The sequence below is a fragment of the Lycorma delicatula genome, chromosome 11 (genome assembly GCF_047948215.1).
Source record: "Lycorma delicatula isolate Av1 chromosome 11, ASM4794821v1, whole genome shotgun sequence".
Lineage (NCBI taxonomy): Eukaryota > Metazoa > Arthropoda > Insecta > Hemiptera > Fulgoridae > Lycorma > Lycorma delicatula.
In genome coordinates this window covers 48,797,476-48,816,404 of record NC_134465.1, presented here as the reverse complement: position 1 = coordinate 48,816,404, position 18,929 = coordinate 48,797,476, and the positions used below count along the sequence as shown (strand labels likewise).

At 28.6% G+C, this 18,929-nt stretch overlaps 1 protein-coding gene across 2 annotated transcripts in view; it reads left to right on the top strand.

Moving 5' to 3' along the window:
- The window catches only part of LOC142332281 (ciliary microtubule associated protein 1A-like), a 56,527-nt gene that overhangs the window by 11,539 nt on the left and 26,059 nt on the right, over positions 1-18,929 (top strand). For both annotated transcript variants that reach the window (XR_012758245.1, XM_075378614.1), the window contains exons 2-4: positions 13,762-13,871; positions 14,857-14,914; positions 17,931-18,001. Coding sequence is in view for 1 of the 2 variants with exons in the window: in XM_075378614.1 (XP_075234729.1) it covers positions 13,763-13,871; positions 14,857-14,914; positions 17,931-18,001 (238 nt within the window). In the remaining variant the exon portion in view is untranslated. The remainder of the gene's footprint in view (positions 1-13,761; positions 13,872-14,856; positions 14,915-17,930; positions 18,002-18,929) is intronic.

The window sequence follows — 18,929 nt, the reverse complement described above, 5'->3', positions numbered from 1 at the left end:
TTTCACAATACTTCAGGCCTCTTTGAGCTTACTCAATTGGATAATTTTATTTATTATTTAAAAAATACATATTTTGTCCATTTATAAATCGTGTTTTTTTATTAATTATTTATTTTCAAAAGTAAAAATAATTAATGAATTAAAGGATGTTGTAAATTTATATGTTTTGTCCCTGAAATATATAGGGGCGTTAGCAATTCTATGAGTTAAATCTCGTTGCTGTTGTGATCTCCATCTATGGATTGTTAAAAAGGACTTGGAGCTTTCTCCAGTAGGCGTTCAGTTGTGGCACCCATACTATCCAGTTAACCTACGCAGTTTTTTTATTCTATTTTCATAATATTAAGTTACGTAGTGTTTTTTATTTATTATTATTATTTTAAAAGAACATTAATCAATTGGTTATTTATTAATTACTATTGTTTTTTTTTCATTTTTGAATATTTTATATTTTCTTTAATTAATTGTTAAAATATAAATTAATTGTTTATTGAATTTAAAAAGTATTAGTTGATAATTATCATCTGAGTTTGACAGTTGGTTAGATTTTAATTTGTGTGTGAAAAAATAAATATTAAATTCTATTTTCTATAGATATTTAATGTCATAAAATTGTTTATTAAAGGGTTTATTTAACCAATCATAGAAAATAATGGATTCTAATGGAAAATACTTCTACAAAAAAAAGGGATATTTTTCCCCCTGTATGAAGACATCATTTTTCTGATTCCGAAAATTGACAAAATTCTCTTAAATTGACAAAATTTTCAATTTTATATATATATATTACCTGCAGGGCGTGCCTACGGCACGTCTCCGCTGCTAGGACCTCCGGGCGGGCGGCGTTTCGGAGTGGGATTATTATTAGGTATCCAAAATTGATGTTTTGGATAAATTTTTACATCTTGTGTAAACATTTTTTCTTTTTTTTGAATAATGAAAATTGATCAAGGAAAAACAAAAAAATATCATCAAATCTTCCTAATTAAATTTGGGTTATTAATTAAAATTGTATTTGGCTATACCTCTGTAACCAATAAAAATAAGTACCACTTATGATATATCGTGGAAAAACTCTTAATGAGGGCTTTAGAAATCCAAGTTTTTGGATTTTGGGCTTTTTTTGTCGACTGGACCAAAAAAGCCCAAAGACAAAAGGTTTAGGCATCTTTTAGAGATTGCACACCCAACATTTAATTTCACTCAATACGAGAGCTAGAAAATTAAATATAAATCAAATTAATTAATTAATTAATTATTTATGTATTATATTCAATTTACGAAACAAATTATCGTAATAAGAACTAACCTTCCTTGACACAATAACAAAAGAGAAGTTGGCTTCAAAATCAATAAATCGCTATGCAGGATATATACACACAAAATTCTTCTAATTTTTATTACAGTTTACTATTTGATTTGACCCACGTGTTCTACCTATATGTACATTTAATTGTAACTACAAGGCTAATGATTATAAATGGATAATCGATAGTATTTTCAGTATCGATTTATTTGTATCAAAAATAGTTGTGTTTTAAGAACTGCTACGATTTTGAATGAATGAATCACGATAGTAAAATTTATTTTATAATTATTACTAGCGTACCCCGACGCCACTTCGCCCACAATATGTAGCTTTACTCGCAATACTTTTTTAATAGCAGACTTATTTTTTATAAATAAAAAATATTTAATCGACAATATTATATTTAGATTTTCAGTAAATCCTGATAAAACGGTAAATAAATTTTTTTATGAAAAATAGTAAAGGAATATACGATAAACAATGAATTGTTGCCCAAAACTTAAAAAAAGGAAGATAAGAAAATTGAACAATATTTGTTAGACCAATCCATTTTATGAATGAATTAAAATAGTTCAATATAAAAGTCCAACAAAAAATGTATTACAATCCCAAATCTAGCATCCCCATCGCAGCTTCGCCTGTGCTCTATGGTTACTTGCGCTTCCCGTCACGATCAGAGGGTCATGGCTCGCTTCGCTCTTCCTTCTCGTTTTCTCCCGTTTCTCTTTCCCTTACTTCCCTTTCCTCCTTCCTCTTTTCTTTTCCCTTTATTTTTCCTTTTCCTCGTTTTTCTTTTTTCCATTTTCCCCTTATTCCCTTTTTACCCTCTTCTCTTTTATTTTTTTCGATTTTTCCCTATTTCCCTTTTCCGATTTTTCCCTTTCTCCCTTCTTCTCCGGTTTTCGATTCCAGTTAATCATTTCGTTAAGCAGAAATCATGGTAAAATTCTTTGTTATTCCTAATTTAATAACAAAAGTCTTTTCCGGACACATGTTTATTATGAACTTTTTTCATTATCTTAAACAGAAAACAGAGAAAATTTAACGGAATTCTTCTGGAGCACTCACACACTCATTCTGTCGCTCTGCGCGCGCACACAATGTATTAATATTACTTATTTGACAGATGTAATTAATTCCTTTATTTCCATGCTTTTCCTACGCTTTTAATTTCAACCAATTTTTTTTTTGCATCTGACATCTTCAATTGTTTGCTTTACATATTCTAATTTTTTAATTCCATTTTAATTTAATTATTTATTTATTTTAAATTTAATTTAATATTATTTTATTTTAATTAAATTTATTTAATCCCCTTCCTCTTTTCCCTTTTTCCCCTTCTTTCCTTTTACCTTATTCGATTTTTCCCTTTCTTCCTTTTTCTTCGTGCGTAAATCGGTCCAGTAGTTTTTTAGTTTATAGCGGACACACATATCGGAAACATTGCAATGGAATCGTAAAATATTTAATATAGCGTATGTTGCTTTTACGTCCAACAGATAGCGCTGTTAACACGAAATCTAGTTTATCGATTTGAATCCCTTAAAATCAAAATTTCGCCAAATTCTTTCTTAGTGCACACCTACTTAAAGATACGAAGGTACCCTGAAAATTTCAAGTCTTCACCTAAAATAGTTTTCGTTGTACGTTGATTATGAGTCAGTGAATCAGTCAGGACATTCTCTTTTATATAAGAGATTACTGTTTTTATTTATTGTTTATAAAACATTTAAGAAAAAAATCTTATGATTTTTTTTTTACGGGCAGTATGTTTAATCATGTAAGCACGTTCTTTCTTTTTGCTCTTATTTGTTGGTGTTGCTTCTTCTTACTTATTGTTTATAAATATTTAAGAAAAAGTCATATGATTTTTTGACGGACCATATGTTCGATCATGTAAGGTTGTTCTCAGCTAAGGGAGACACATATACAAATGCCCCGTAGTAGGGTAGGATTTGCGAACATTTTAAAATAAAAATTATTATTTTAAATAAATCTTAAAAAAGTAATAAATTCTCAATCCGACGGGCGCGCGCTTGTACACACACACACACACACACACACACACACACGCACACACACACACAGAGAGAGAGAGAGAGAGAGAGAGAGAGAGAGAGAGAGAGAGAGAGAGAGAGAGAGAGAGACCTAGGAACCCAAAAAACCGGATTGAAATTTTCCGGATATTGTATGTATTTTCCGGATATGTTCGTATGTGAGTTCGATATTGGTCTCTAAATCACTTTATATCAGCAGAACTATTGGACCGATTTTGACCAAAGTGGTTCAGATTATTTCTACATTGATGCCATAAAATATTCAACTTAAAAGGTCATAGGAGTGAGGCTGCAGAGCAAGGTGACTCTCAGTATCTCGAGATTTCGCTTAATTAAGGTCATATTTTTCTTAGGAACATTTGTTAACAATTAAAAAATAACAATATATTTTTTTTTTAATTTAGCAAAATCGCACCCCCACCGCAAAAAAAGCTCTAAACTACTGCAATGTTGTAACGTCACAGGTGGGTGGTAGAATTAAATAAATGAATAATATTTAAAATATGAAAAAGTAACTCGGTTTGGCTGGGTCTCGGAACTCGATCGCCCGGTCTACTCGGTACCTTGTGCGTTAAGCATTGCGGCAACACGCGAAATTTGTTCTATGTAAGTTGTGAAATTACAAGCCGTGCATCAGAAACAACCCGTAGTTCTAGAACTTTCCCGGAACGCGGCTTTTTACCGTGTTGTACGTTTATATTTATGGCCCTATTCCAAAATTTGTTGGTTCCTTAATATTAATACATAAAAAAATTATTATTTTTTACTGCATTATAAACAGCTTCTACATGCAATATTTATTTTTATGATTTGCTTGAAAAGGCTTCTATTTATAGCTTAAATATGAGGTTTATTGAAAATGTCATATTTTATTAAATAAAATCGTTTATAATCTAATTATACCTTTTAAATCGATTTTTATTTTTAGTCACACCTCATAACGGATTTTTATGAAGATCTTTAAATATTAGACGTTACTGCCTGTTGCGATTTCTGGTCAAGTCGACTTCTGGTCATCTTTTTAGTGGTCGTCAAACGTGTTTATAAAATAAAGTTGAAAATTTTTATTTATGGATTGTACCTTTGGGAATTGTTATCAATTTAAAAAAAGGAGATTAATGGAGTAATTCTCTTTTTCTATCTACAGTTGTGTGTTTATTACTATTATTTATTTTTAAACAAAATTGTTATAATAAAAATCATCATAAATTTTTCATAACTTATGCCTAGAAAACTTGGACGCTAAATAATTTTTATTTGTTCCCTAGCGTTTCCGCCTCTTTCTGGAAGAGTATTTGTGTATGTGGGTGGGTGAATTATTTATTATTAAAATAAAAATTATTGGATATTAATCTTTTATTAAGATCTAATTACGTTCCATGTAAAATTAATTCCTTGTTTATTGTATACTTTCCTAACTACATGTTTAATTAAAAGTCGGCGCGTGATTCATGCTACTTTAAATATAAAGTTGTGTTACTGTTGTTGGTTTGTGTGTGTGTGTGTGTGTGTGTGTTTTGATTATATACGTAGTATATGCATGAATTCATTACATATATATAATATGTATCTATATAATATGTTCATATATATGATGTATGTATATTTATATTTCTCCAAGAAAAATAAATATTTATTTTATGTAAATTTCCTATATTTTATATATATATATATACTACTTCCTTATTTAATTAAATTAACATACTTGATGAACACGTTGTTACTCACACATTCACTCAAACTTTGTTCGCTTGTTGCGTGAATATTTAATATCGTGTTCGTTTCAACTGGTTTTCACTAAGTAGTTTCATTAATCAATAATTTACTTTTACATAAGTAGGAGTTAATTATGCAATAAGCGTGACTATAGCATCCCTTTCAACTATGAAGTACAACTGTGTAAATACTTAATGGAGTAGTACACTTGTTAGAACAAGGCGCTATATATGCAGTATGGATTACATTACATCCCTTCAGCCCTTAAATTCGTCAACAAATTAAAGGAAATGTATGATTTTATTTTAAATATAATTTAGGATTAATTTATTTTTAATGTTTTTTTTTATTTTTTTATCCATTTTTAATTTACAAATGTAATAAAATATTTAGTAGTGTTGTTTTGTAAACTTAGCTGTTTTTGTATGCTTTATCAATTTTTAAATTTATTTATTTTTTTATCTGAAAGAAAAGATTTTCTTCAATCACATATGAGCTAAAATTTGTTTAGAATTTCTCAAATCATTTTAGCCGTTTTATGGTTGAAAATCGGTTTAAAAAAATGAATTTTAAGTTTAAAACAGTAAATAAACTCCATTAGAAAAGTCTCGTTAAAAATGTGTGGCGAGAAAGTCTTTTTTTATAAAATAATACATTATATTTTGTTAATGCATATTATTTAAGTAAAAGTACACATATTAGAATGTATATTATAGTTAAAAATTTTAAACGATTTGTAAAACTTTATTTAACAACTTTGAATTTACTGCTTCTTTCTGAAAACTAATCACTCAAATGTGTTTTGTCTTTTGGCAAGTTCTCATACAACATGTCTTATGAGTCCTAACTTTACATTCCTCCATTCTTCATGATCCTGAGTCAGTCTATTAGTGTTATCGTATATTCTTCCAATCTTAATTGAATCTACCATCTGATATCTCTTTCTTTTTTCTGTCTACCTTTCCCTCAATTGCAATCTTCAACAGATAATCTCTTCTCATCCAGAGTCCTAGCTGATTCACATTTCTTCTTCTTCTTCTTTTAAATTTTAGCATTTTATTTCCTTCCCAAATCCTTTTAGCACTTCATTTCTTATTTTATTCTCACATTTATCTCATCTTACACCATCCATTTTTTACACATCCATATTTCAAGCTTCTCTAATCTTTTTTCATTCTCCCTCCTTAGTATCCTTGTTTCAGCATCTATCTTTGTATATATATATATTTAATTCTTTGTATAATAATCAGCAGAGTAAATTCCCCTCTGTTTAAAAATTTCCTTTGACATTACTACGCTTAATTCTTTCCTCTTTTGTATAACGCATATCCTCAGTTACTCTAATTACTAGATGCTCGAAAGTTCTAATTATTATATCTGCTCACCGTTCAAAATCCAATAAGAAAAAAAATTTTTTTTTAATTTTTAAAAATTTTAATAATTTTTTAAATCTTTGGATCTGTAGTATTGCACTGTTATGTCTAAATCATATCGCTCATATTTTTAGAACAGTACGTATAGAATGTGTTGATTATCTCTACCATATCTTGTAGCAATTTATTATTAATTAATTTTTTTTTTGTTTTCAATTGTATTTTGTGTTTATTCTGATATTTTTTTTTATTTTGAATCTCCTTAGTGAAGTGGTTGTATCTCTCAGCCCGAGCTCAAATCCTGGTCAGAGTTTGGAATTTTTTATTCGTTCTACAAACTGTCCATTTGATATTTGTGCGCTTAAACTTCAAGCATTTAAATAATTAATTAATCTATAAAAAAACGACCTGATTTTATTATTTATTTTTTTCTTTTAAAAAAAGTGTGTTCAAAAACGTAGTTGCTTTCTGTAATATATTTGTGTTAATTGTTACTTAAAAATCTCAAACTTCATGGCCATTTCGATCATTAAACATTAAAAATAGATAGTGAAGGAGTTGATGTTTATAAAAAGGGAAATGAATAACCGATCTTTGGTGGAGTGGTAGCGTCTCTGGTTTTTATCCGGTGGTCCCGGCTTCGAATCGCGGTCAAATATAGCGTAGATTATAAAATATACTTTTTTTTTTACTCCCATATCTTCCGCAGTAAATTAAATTCATCAAGCAAAAAAAACTGGTCATTCTAAACGCCAGGTTTTCGATTAGAATTGCCTAAAACGATGACAATTGTTTATATATGTTCGGTTTTTATTTTAAATAAATATTCAATTTATAATTTTAATATTCGTTTTATAGTATTTCGTCAATTTGGTTTTTTTAATATATTAATTTTTTATGTATTTGTTCCCCCAGTATATAATGATCATGATTGTTTAACTATCGAAACGGGTCATCTAATTTTTCGATTTAAGTGAAATATATAGCATTTTTTTCTATTATACTTTTAGATGTCGTATTTATTTATAAATTTTAAAATTACAATAATATGCTTTTAAAGATAACCTGCAGGTTTGTATAATTATAATTTTGATATTATTATATCGAATTATATATAGTATAATAATTGTATATATACTATATATATATATATATATATATATATATATACACAAGTAATATATAATTAATCAAGTCGTGTAATTTAATAATAATAATAGATCAATAAAAATTAGTTAATTTTACTTATGCTAGTGAGTTTTATTTGTACTGTCTTTAGAAAGGTTATATATAAATACACAGAGCACACATAACGTAAAATTATTTTTAGAAATCACGTCGCATTTAAAGGATGAAAGGTAAGGAAAACGTTAGATTGTTACTGTCAGAAGAACGGAAATAAAAAAGGAAAACGTTTTTAGGAGAGTATATTTTATATAAAAAAATACTGTTACAACGAATTATGACAGAAATAAGCGTGATACTTGTTTACTTATTGTTTAAATATCATGCTGTATAGTATTGTAGTTGTAATCTTGACAACAAAAAGCAATCTAGTAAAACGTTTGTTTGATCGATTGTGGTGTTAAGGAATGTTTATTTCAAAATCAATAGTATTATTATTTAAAGTTACAATTTCTAGAAAGTTTTTCCTTAAAGTAAATTAAATAATTAGATTATACACACACACCCACACACACACACACACACACACACACACACACACACACACACACACACAGAGAGAGAGAGAGAGAGAGAGAGAGAGAGAGAGAGAGAGAGAGAGAGAGAGAGAGAGAGAGAGAGAGAGAGAGAGAGAGAGAGATTTAATTTATGCATTTCTTTTTAATCAATAGTAAAATATTATTCTTTTTACTAAAATTTCGTTTAGTAAATTTACAGAGATTTTGATTTATTTGAATGGACAGTGAAAAAGGTTTTTACAACATTAAATTTATTATTTATTTATAATTTTATATTTACATAAATTTATTATTTCAAAAGCAAAATATAAAAATTAATAATTGTTGACAAATGTTGAAACCAATTTTTTTCTCAATGTGTACGTTGCAATCTGTTCAACCAGTGAACAATAAGCAACCCCTCCCCACGGTCCAATTAGATGAAGATATGTACGGCATGTAAATGAATCTTGTACAGACTCAGGCCGACCATTCCTGAAACGTTTGGTTAATCGAACTTCAAAGTACTAAAGTACTGGGATGCTGAACGTCGCTGCTGTGAGTTGGTGACTGGGCCCCTTACAGTTGACACAGTCATAGACTGTATGTTATCAGGGGCAGAGAGGTTTCGTGCGATAACTGACTTTGTGACACGGATACGCCAGCACAAAGCCAGGGAGGCTGGGGCGGCGAGGGGTTGAGGACAGCCCCCTGCGGAGCTGCCGTTCGTCTGTGCTTGCACGGATGGGCGGCAGTGATGAGGCACTGGGACTCTCTCATCCCTTCGCGAAAAAGACCGAGACCCGGTGTGAGTGCCCTGCACAGGGGGTGCTCTTAGCAGAGACATTGGCGTCAAGACCGAGTCTCGGCTTCTGGAGTGGGGTCCAGGAACGACATAATCGGGCTCGAATACACCGCCATAAGGGTTAGAGGTAGGCAATGAAAAGATCTAACCGGCGGGCTGACCTGTCTGACTAGATTTATGGCCGGCGAACGGGGAGGCCCGTTTGAGTAGACAACCCCCTGGGCTGTGTTTTGCTTTGGTGTGGATCCAGCCCGGAAGTGGGGTGAAAAAAAGAGAAGAAAACTAAAGTACACTGGTATCCCACTGTCTAGTATTCAATTGCATGTAAAAGTAACTAACTTTTACTAAAATTCGAATCTCAGAACCTAAACTTCGACTTCAAAATTAAGCTTTTAAGCAACTCATTTGCGATGACCACTTTACTAAAAGTTCAACCCGATGGGTTAAATCAAATTTAACGTACAATTATTTGTAATTAATTGGATTTAAGTTCTCATGTTATTGTTGTGTTATATTTAAATACTTGAGGTTAACTAATAATTTAGTTGTTGTTCTTAGATCTAATTATATAAATAAAATAATAAATTTTTATTAAATATGATATTATGAGCTTTAACAAAATTAATAAAATTTATAACTTACAATATTTTTTCAGTTCTTTTTTTCTTTTAATTACTACTGATTTTATTTACCATCAGTTTTATTATAAAATTATTTGTAAATTTTTATGAAAGAAATTAACTAATAAAGACTTTACCTAACTGGAAGATACGGAACAGAATGCAAGGATGTAGAGGGATTTTTATCCCCTTATTTACTGCACAGCCTGGACATCATTCCCTGGCTACTGGCTCTCTATTTATCTGACGGGTATTTTATTATTAATGGTGGTTATATATATATATATATATTTTTTTTTTTGTTTTTAAGATGGACTGACTTTGGGATTATGTTGAAGTGCGAGTTCTAAGGTTCAAAATCCTAGTAAAGGCAGTTACTTTTATTAGGATTTGAATACTAGATCGTGGATACCGGTGTTCTTTGGTGATTGGGTTTCAATTAACCACACATCTCAGGAACGGTTGACCTGAGGTTGTACAAGACTACACTTCATACATATCATTCTCATTCATCCTCTGAAGTAATACCTTACAGTGGTTCCGGAGGCTAAACAGAAAAAGAAAGAGTTTGAGGTTACATCCCGGTCATTTGTAGATCGTGTTTTTGAAAAATGTGTTTACTCGGGTTATTCCTTGGGAAATTAGCAAGATATTTTTGTCTTTCTTTCAACGCGATTCTCTTTCAGTCCATCCACTGAAGGCCTTTCGATGCTAGTGGCTTTTGATCTTGCAGGAATACGCCTGATAGTGCCCTAGTTTTGCAGAGAGTCCAACGCACTCCCTTTGTGATGGGAGACACATGTGGTATTTATAGGGTAATAAGTGTAAAATAAATGAAGTTTAGGAAATCTAGGTTGTAAAGAATCTTCTTCTGGCAGTTGAATTCACTGTGGTGAGATGTTCTTGCAATACATTCTGAGGTTCAAATATTAGCAATATCTTAGGAATGGTTGACCTCAGTCTAAACAAGACTACACTTCATTTACATGTCATGTAATGCACATATCTTCATCTCATTGGGTCTTGGGATAGATTATTAATTTTAGTTGATAAAAGATTATTAAAAAACATTTGTATTGGATTTTAGTGATTTATGATAGAGAAACATGAATGATAGCAAAAACAAATGAAAAAATAGTGTCTTTTGACGTCTAGTGTTCAGGAGGATATTGAAAATTGAATCTATAAAATTTGAAATAAATATTAAAGCAAATAGGAGAGGAGAGAATTTTTTGATAGAATCTTTTAAAGAGATTGATTATGTAGACGTGCCATGTATTAAGTAATTCATAGTTAAGTTTTGGTGGTAAGTGGAAACTTGTAGAAGTAAAAACGTGTGGAGGAAAATGAAAATTACCATATATGAAACAGATAATAATTGATGATGTAATCTGTAATAAAATGTTGAAGATCACCACAGGACAGAAATAAATAAATAGAATCAAATAAGTCAGTTGACTGAAATTATTATAACACAATAAAAGCTTAAAAATTGTCTACTTTGGAACCATTATATATAGCAATCTCTTTCAGAAAATAAAAAGTAATTAACTTCACGTGGTGAATAGTAAAACTTGAGTACAAACATAAAAATAAAGAAAATGTTTCATTTTAATCTCGTTAAAAACAATAAAAGGAATCCTGAGAGATAGTCAGTGCTAAAATTATTAAGCTGAGAATAAATACTATAGGGAAAATGCGCAATTTTTTACCACAGATTTTCACGTGTAAATAGTTTATGTATTGTAATGTCATTTGGATATATAACATATTATAACTATCTAATTTAAATCTATGATAAATAATATTAAAATATTTTAAAATAATCTTTCCAAATAGAATTATTTTCTTTTATTTATTTTCACATCTTTAAAAATGGTATTTGTGGTGAAGGTATAAATGATTTTATTTCCTGTTTACATTATATGGTGTGTGTGTGTTTTTTTCTTAGAATTGCATGTACAATTATTATGCATCATTCATCTGTAATAAATCTTGTTATTCTTCTTATCTTTACGATGTGCATGCATAATTATTATTATATATGGTGTTATAGAAATCAGTTCTTCATTTAAGGTTATGTTTTAATTTCACTTGTTTTCCTAATATGCTAAAATAATAGGTGAAAGTACTTGCTATTTGTATATGAACCGACATGAAATTTTATTCTTTATAATTATTTATTTGAATGTAGAAAGAAAATTGTTTTACAATTTTTTTTATAAAAAACTTTTTAAAAATAAAAAACTGGTTTGAAATAAATTTATGTATATGATATTTTATTTATTATTATTTTAACTGGTTCTTATAACAGATTTTTTTCTGTATTAAAAATAAACCAGTTGCGATTTATATTTTAAAAAACTCGTTAACATAAAGAAGAAAGTGTTGTGACATTTGTGTACATACATATGTTCTTTATTTAGTCGTTAAATATTATTAAATATTATTTTAAATTATACTGTTGTTCAATTTTTTCTTCTTTTATTGGCAATTAATATTTTTTAAAAAGGTCATTAAATTGTCTTGTCGTATTTTAGGTCAATGTAAATAATTTTTTTTTTTTTTAAATAAAAAACGTGTACTTATAAATAGTATAGTGATTATTTTTTAAAATTTATAATAACATAATAAAACTCCTTAAAGTACATAATTTTTTAACGTTTAATACGAGAACATAAATAATAATTACTGTGAATACAATTTTATAACCAAGTTATAATTATTATATTATGGTTTCTTTATTAGATTTATTATAATACAGTACATATAATTTTTTTTGTTATGTGTTTATTGGTGATTAAGTTTTACCTATTCTTCAGGTTGGCTCATGTAAACTTGTTTTATTTCATTTTTATACTCTTTTATACTGTTTATAATATGTATGTTTATATTCTTTAATGATATGTTAATGTATCATTAGTTTGTAAATGCAGGTTTAATAGTTAATGTGAAAATAAAATTTTCCATATTTAGGTGAATATTAAGTAAGCACTTTCTATCTATCGTTATATTAAAATAAAATAAAAATTTTATTGATTGGAAAATATTTTCTCTTGTAATTATTTTTCTATGTATCAAAATAAAGATTTAATTTAAGGTAATTTAGAAATTACCTTATTTCTGTGAAAAGTTTTCATCTAAATGAAGAAGCTTTCAGTAAATGTTCTACTGGTGAAAATAAAAAAGAAAGTTTGTATAAACAGAAATTTGGAATTTGTTATGAATGTCGGCTGGTGAAAAACTTTACCTGGTTTCTGCACCTTTAGTAAAATTAAGACTGTAATTCTTGGGATTCAAATTAAAGGGTAAATTTAGTGATTTTATATGAAATCTTATCTGAAAAGTTGAAAGAAAAAAAAATCCCAGAACTATATTTTTCTCATTTTTCAGAAATATGGGGTAAAAGACAAAAGATTAGGGTCAAAAGATACTAAATAAACGACTTTGTTAAATGCATAATATACATAAAAGTTTAAACAAAGCTTGTAGAGAATTTGATTCCGAGTAAAATTATATTATAAAGTCCATAGTAACTAAAGAATTTCAAAGTTTAGAAAGAATACAAGCAATATGTTTTTTAGTTTTTAAAATTTTATATCCAACATGCATACAGCATCTTCTCTCGTGCATTTTATTTATCGTCTGATTTTTTTTTTTTATTAGTTGCATGTTTATTCTTACATATTTTATTCCAATGTAAATGAAAAGGTGAAGTATTTATTTTTCATAAATATACCTCCCTTCCCTTTTAAAAAAAAAATATATATTTAATAAATGCTATGTTCAATAAAGGATTTGCCCAAACTAATTTCAAAAAATGCAGCATTAAACTGCAAATAATATTAGTTAACATTATATTGCAATGTTTGTTATTATTAAAAAATTAAAGATAAAGAATAAAAATTGTGATTCTTTACATTGTTGTATGAGTTTGGTTAAAAAAGGTACACACATTTAGTTAGATATGTGATGGATTAAACGATGACAAATTAAGCAGTTTTTATTGTTGTATTCATTTACAATATCTGAAGTAAAAATATGATAATTTAATACTCACTTTTAATTTTTATCTTCTGCGTTCAGTTTATTAAATATTAAATAAACTTCACTTGCATTACTCCATCTATTATTGTAGATTAGAGCTATTATCATTATAATAAAAATTGTTCTAATAATAATTTCTTTTTACTATGCAGGATGGGTGGTTTCCAGCAGAGACCATGGACTCCAACGAAACGACGAGGACCAATTGCTGCAGAATACTCAAGCCCTGGCCCAGCTTGTGTAACATTGCCTACATTACTTGGTATGTATAAGTAATTTTTATTTTATTTATTTTTTAAACTAATTTATATAGGTAATTCTTTTTGAGTTTAAGAAAAGTAATGTACATCAAGCTCACTAACAAAATAAAAAATCATTTTTCTCTTGACTGTACCTACGTGATGTCAAAAATCATGTGAGTTCACTGTTTTTAAACATCAAAGAAATAACCCACCGGGTTGGTCTAGTGGTTAACGCGTCTTCCCAAATCAGCTGATTTGGAAGTCGAGAGTTACAGCGTTCAAGTCTTAGTAAAGCCAGTTATTTTTACACGGATTTGAATACTAGATCATGAATACCGGTGTTCTTTGGTGGTTGGGTTTCAGTTAACCACACATCTCAGGAATGGTCGAACTGAGAATGTACAAGACTACACTTCATTTACACTCATACATATCATCCTCACTCATCCTCTGAAGAATTATCTAAATGGTAGTTACCGGAGGCTAAACAGGAAAAAGAAAGAAACATCAAAGAAATATTATTTTTTGTTACTCATCACTAATTATACGACTGCCCAAAAAGGAGTGTAATGTATTTAGGGTGAATGTATGTTTGTTCCATCGTAGCAGTTCAGCGGCTGAACCGATTTAGACGTATGACCCCGCATTGTAATCCTTTTGTTAGGTAGTCGAAACTAATTTCATCAATTCTAACATGATCCTTACAGAAACACTTGTTCACTCATTAATGTGACTTTTTTTTTCATTGTTATTTAACAGTTAATTTTTTAAGCAACCTCTGTATCTTTGACAGGAATTTTTTTAAGTAAATTGAAAATTTCTACATATTTAATAATATTAATTCTTACTAATGATGTATGTATTTATTAGATAAAAATGTATACTAATCTGAATAATAGCCTGTTAAAGAAGCATTAGCAACTTTCTGAACCAGATGAAATTGTAATTTACTGTTTTCTGTAAATTTTAAATTTTAATGTAATTATTAATATTACTTTTTTGCAGGTACAATTACGAACGATTCTAAAAGAGGGCGGGCTCCTGCTTTCAGCTTCGGCAGCAGGTATGCATTATTAAATTCTAAATAACCGATTAGATGTTAACACTTCAATTTTGTCATATACTTATATAATTTTTATTTCAAAATTTTACTACCTCACAACAGATTTTAAAATTAGTACTTAATACCACTGTCTTGTAAATCAATAGCAGACAGTGCTATTAAATTAAATTAAACAATTAGACACAGGATATTCAAATCAAGTTAAGAATAATAAAGTTTAAGTTTTAGATCATTTGCTCTGTAATGTTAATAATTATATAATAATTAATAAATACTGCAAGGTAGCGAACTTGATTTCAATTTACCAATTTATAATGGATGGGCTAATTCCACTACCCCTTATAAAGATCATTATTTGAATACAAAACAAAATCAGATTGAATTCATAACTAACAATTTGTTGAAGCAACATGATTATTTATTACAGTGTTCCTCTAATTGTTTTCCATCTTTGTTGATACATTTCTGCAGATGATACTTGTTATTTATTTCATCAAAAGCGTTTTGAATATTGTCTTCCAAAAAGTCCATAATTGTTTGTGGTTTTGTAGCATAGACTTTTTCTTTTAACAATTACTCAAAAGAAAAAATCCAGAGATGTAAGGTGTGGAGATCTGGATGGCATTTCTATTGCCCTTCACCGTCCAATAACTTTTCCACCAAATAACTCAACGTAGTTTCACATAGCTGTTGAGTAACGGGGTGGGGCTCCCATCATTATCGAAAGTACAGTAAGTTGAAGTTGTCGTAGTTCATTTGTAGACCCAGAATGGCATGGTTGCCAACATTTCCAGTTACTTTATAAAAAAAACCAAGACCCAATTACTCCATGACATGAGATACCACCCAATAAAGTAACACCAGGTTGATTTAGCTGTCTCTTAAAAACAATTCTCTGATTCTCTGAATACAAATAGGTACAATTGTTATCAGTGTTATCACTATTGATACAGTTGTTATCACTAAAAAACAACTCATTATCACCTTTTCTTACTTCATTTAACAATGTCTCAAAAAATTGAGACAAAAAAGTCTACAGGTAGACTTTTCAGAGCTCTGGATAACCGCTTGTAAAACCTCAAGTTTTGTTTGATTACTTAAATGGCCTACTTGATCTGTGGCAGTCCACTGCAGATGTATTTCTCTCAAAAACGTTGTCATAAATTGTAGACAGCCTTCTGTGTTGATGGAACAGTGTTGAAATGATTGTTCCACACATTTATTATTGAATTATAATCAATTATAATCACCTTTGTACTAGGTTTTTAAAACAAAAAATCTTTCTTCATTAATAAACAATTAGACATAACAGCTGCATTCAACAGATGTTTGATTGAATAGCAGTGCACTCTGGTGTTTGTATCAATAACTATTTGATAAAAACAAAAAGTGGTAATTTAAAATCAGTGGGAAGATCACACAAATTTATCTTAATGTTTATAATGGTAGTAACTTCTGGCCCACTCAGTATAATAAGCTTTTCATATTTACAGATTCATCATCATCATCATTTATAAAATACTATTGCAGGTATTGTATTACCATTGTCATGTAAAAACTGGTAATTATTATTCAAAGAATAAAAATGAATTAAGTATTGGTTATACTATAACTAACCATGAAAACAGAATTGTCAGTGTTAATTCATCTTGTTCATTCTGAAAAAGTGTGTGTTTAAATTTAAATGTAATATTTTTCTAAATATTAAATAATCTAACTTTTCTAAATTATTCTTTATTTATCTTTTATCTGTTCATGTGTAATGAAGTGATCAACAAAATTTGAAAAATTCATTCTTTTTATTTTTGTTTCCTTCTAAATATTCTAAAAATCTTGTTTAAGAAATGTACTATTTTTACAAATATATATTTGATTACAATAATTATTTATTATTAAATAAATTTATTAAATAATGCAATGCAACAATATAGTTATATTTTTTTATTATTATTACTATACCTACTACTTTGCCAATCTTCATGACAGATTGGTAGTGTTTCTGCCTTTCAATTGGAGTTTTCAGGTTTGAATCTCAGTCAGGCAAGGCATGTTTCCCATGCTACAAAAATTAATTATCAGTCAGCAGCTGTTATAGGGCTTCAACCTGCTGCTGTTGTAAAAGTAAATAAATAAATAATTTTAAATTATTTTGTTAATTTATTTATTGATTATGTAGTAATATAAATCTAGGTTTATAATGCTTTTTTTATTTTCAAATGGAGTTATTGAAGTTTTTAATAATGTATCATTTAAATTCAGTTTGGTCTGCTGTCATTTTTTTTTCTAATTCTGTTTATAATTAATGTTTACATTAATAAAAATGTTTACTATTTACCTTTTATAATAAATAATTAAGCTGTTTTCAATAGAAGGAAATAGACGATGTGAATTTTCAATCTTTTTTTATATTAAAAAAAATCTGGTCTTATATTTGGCTGTGATAGCCTTATATGCCATATAAATGAAATGGCATTTTTAATATATGTATGAAATTAATTATTTTAAGATTGATATTATTCCTCTGTATATTAAATCATACTTAAATTCTATTAAATAAATCACTTTATACAGAATATTAAGATAAGATATATCTTGCCTTAATCTTTCATGAAACTACTTTTGCAGGATCCAACATCCTCAGTCATGATTGAAATAATTCTGTTATTGCATTATAAAAATTTAAAAATAAAATAATAAAAATTGGATATTACCTGTAATTTACATGAGACAAGTGCTGCTATTTACTGCAGTATTTATAAACCCATTTCCAAATACTGTCTGATAGTTCAAATGATCAAATTGAAATTTTGTTTGTATTTATATATGTAATATTTTTCTAATATATATAATTTTATGTTATTTTTTTAATCTATATTATCTCCAAAAATTAATAAGATATATATGTATATATATTTCTGACTGAACAGTTTTGTTTTGATTTTTTGATGTTCAAATAAATATATTACCTTTATTAAACTTTTTTTAATACATTTTTATTTATAATTTTGTTATTAAGACATGGAGGAAAAATGGATAGTGTTGGACCAGGTCCTGGACAATACAATGTAACTGGTCTTAGTGCTAAAGGTAAGTAAGCTAACCAATAATTAAATTTTGTTCTGTTATTAAATGGCATATACACATATCTTGATTTACCAAAAAAATTACAATAGTATGCAATCAGATAGTAGTTATACCTATCAAAATGGAATTTTCATTCATTAATTTTGCGTAGTAGTGATATCTTCTCATAGTACTCATCTCAGCCAAACAGCATAAGTTCTGATCTCAGATTTAGATCTGACTCCTTCATTAATTTATTTTGTAACAAATGGATGTTCCAAAAAATATATGAAATGGTCCAATGTAGCATAGTTCAACAAGTTAATAGTATTGAAAGTTATATTATCACATTGATAGTAGGGTTAAATTACATCTTGAAAGCATTTTATATTCAGAATGACAATATCTGAAATAAAATGTAGACTGAAATAAAATGTTCAGCATTTTAAAAAAGTTAGGGTTCAAATACAGAGAGAGAACGATTGGTGACATTTGCAGGATCCAAACTGCAACAATGATAATTGAAGAACACACAAAAGAAGCCGTAATAAGAAAGGGAGTCTGACAAGGATGTTCCCAATCCCCATTACTTTTTATCTTTACATAGAACTAGCAGTTAATGATGTTAAAGAACAATTTAGATCCGAGTAACAGTACAAGTTGAAAAGATAAAGATGCTACGATTTGCTGATGATCTAACCGAGACTCTGATGAGTAATTCTAGCCCAGAGTAAAAAAGATTTAGAAAGAACAATGAATGGCATGGATAAAGTCCTATGCAAGAACTACAGCATGAAAATAAACAAGAACAAAATGAAAGTAATGAATTGTAATAGAAATAACGAAGATGGACCACTGAATGTGAAAATAGGAAGAGAAAAGATTATGGAGGTTAAAGAATTTTATTATTTGGGAAGTAGAATTATTATGGACGAAGCAGGAACAATATAAA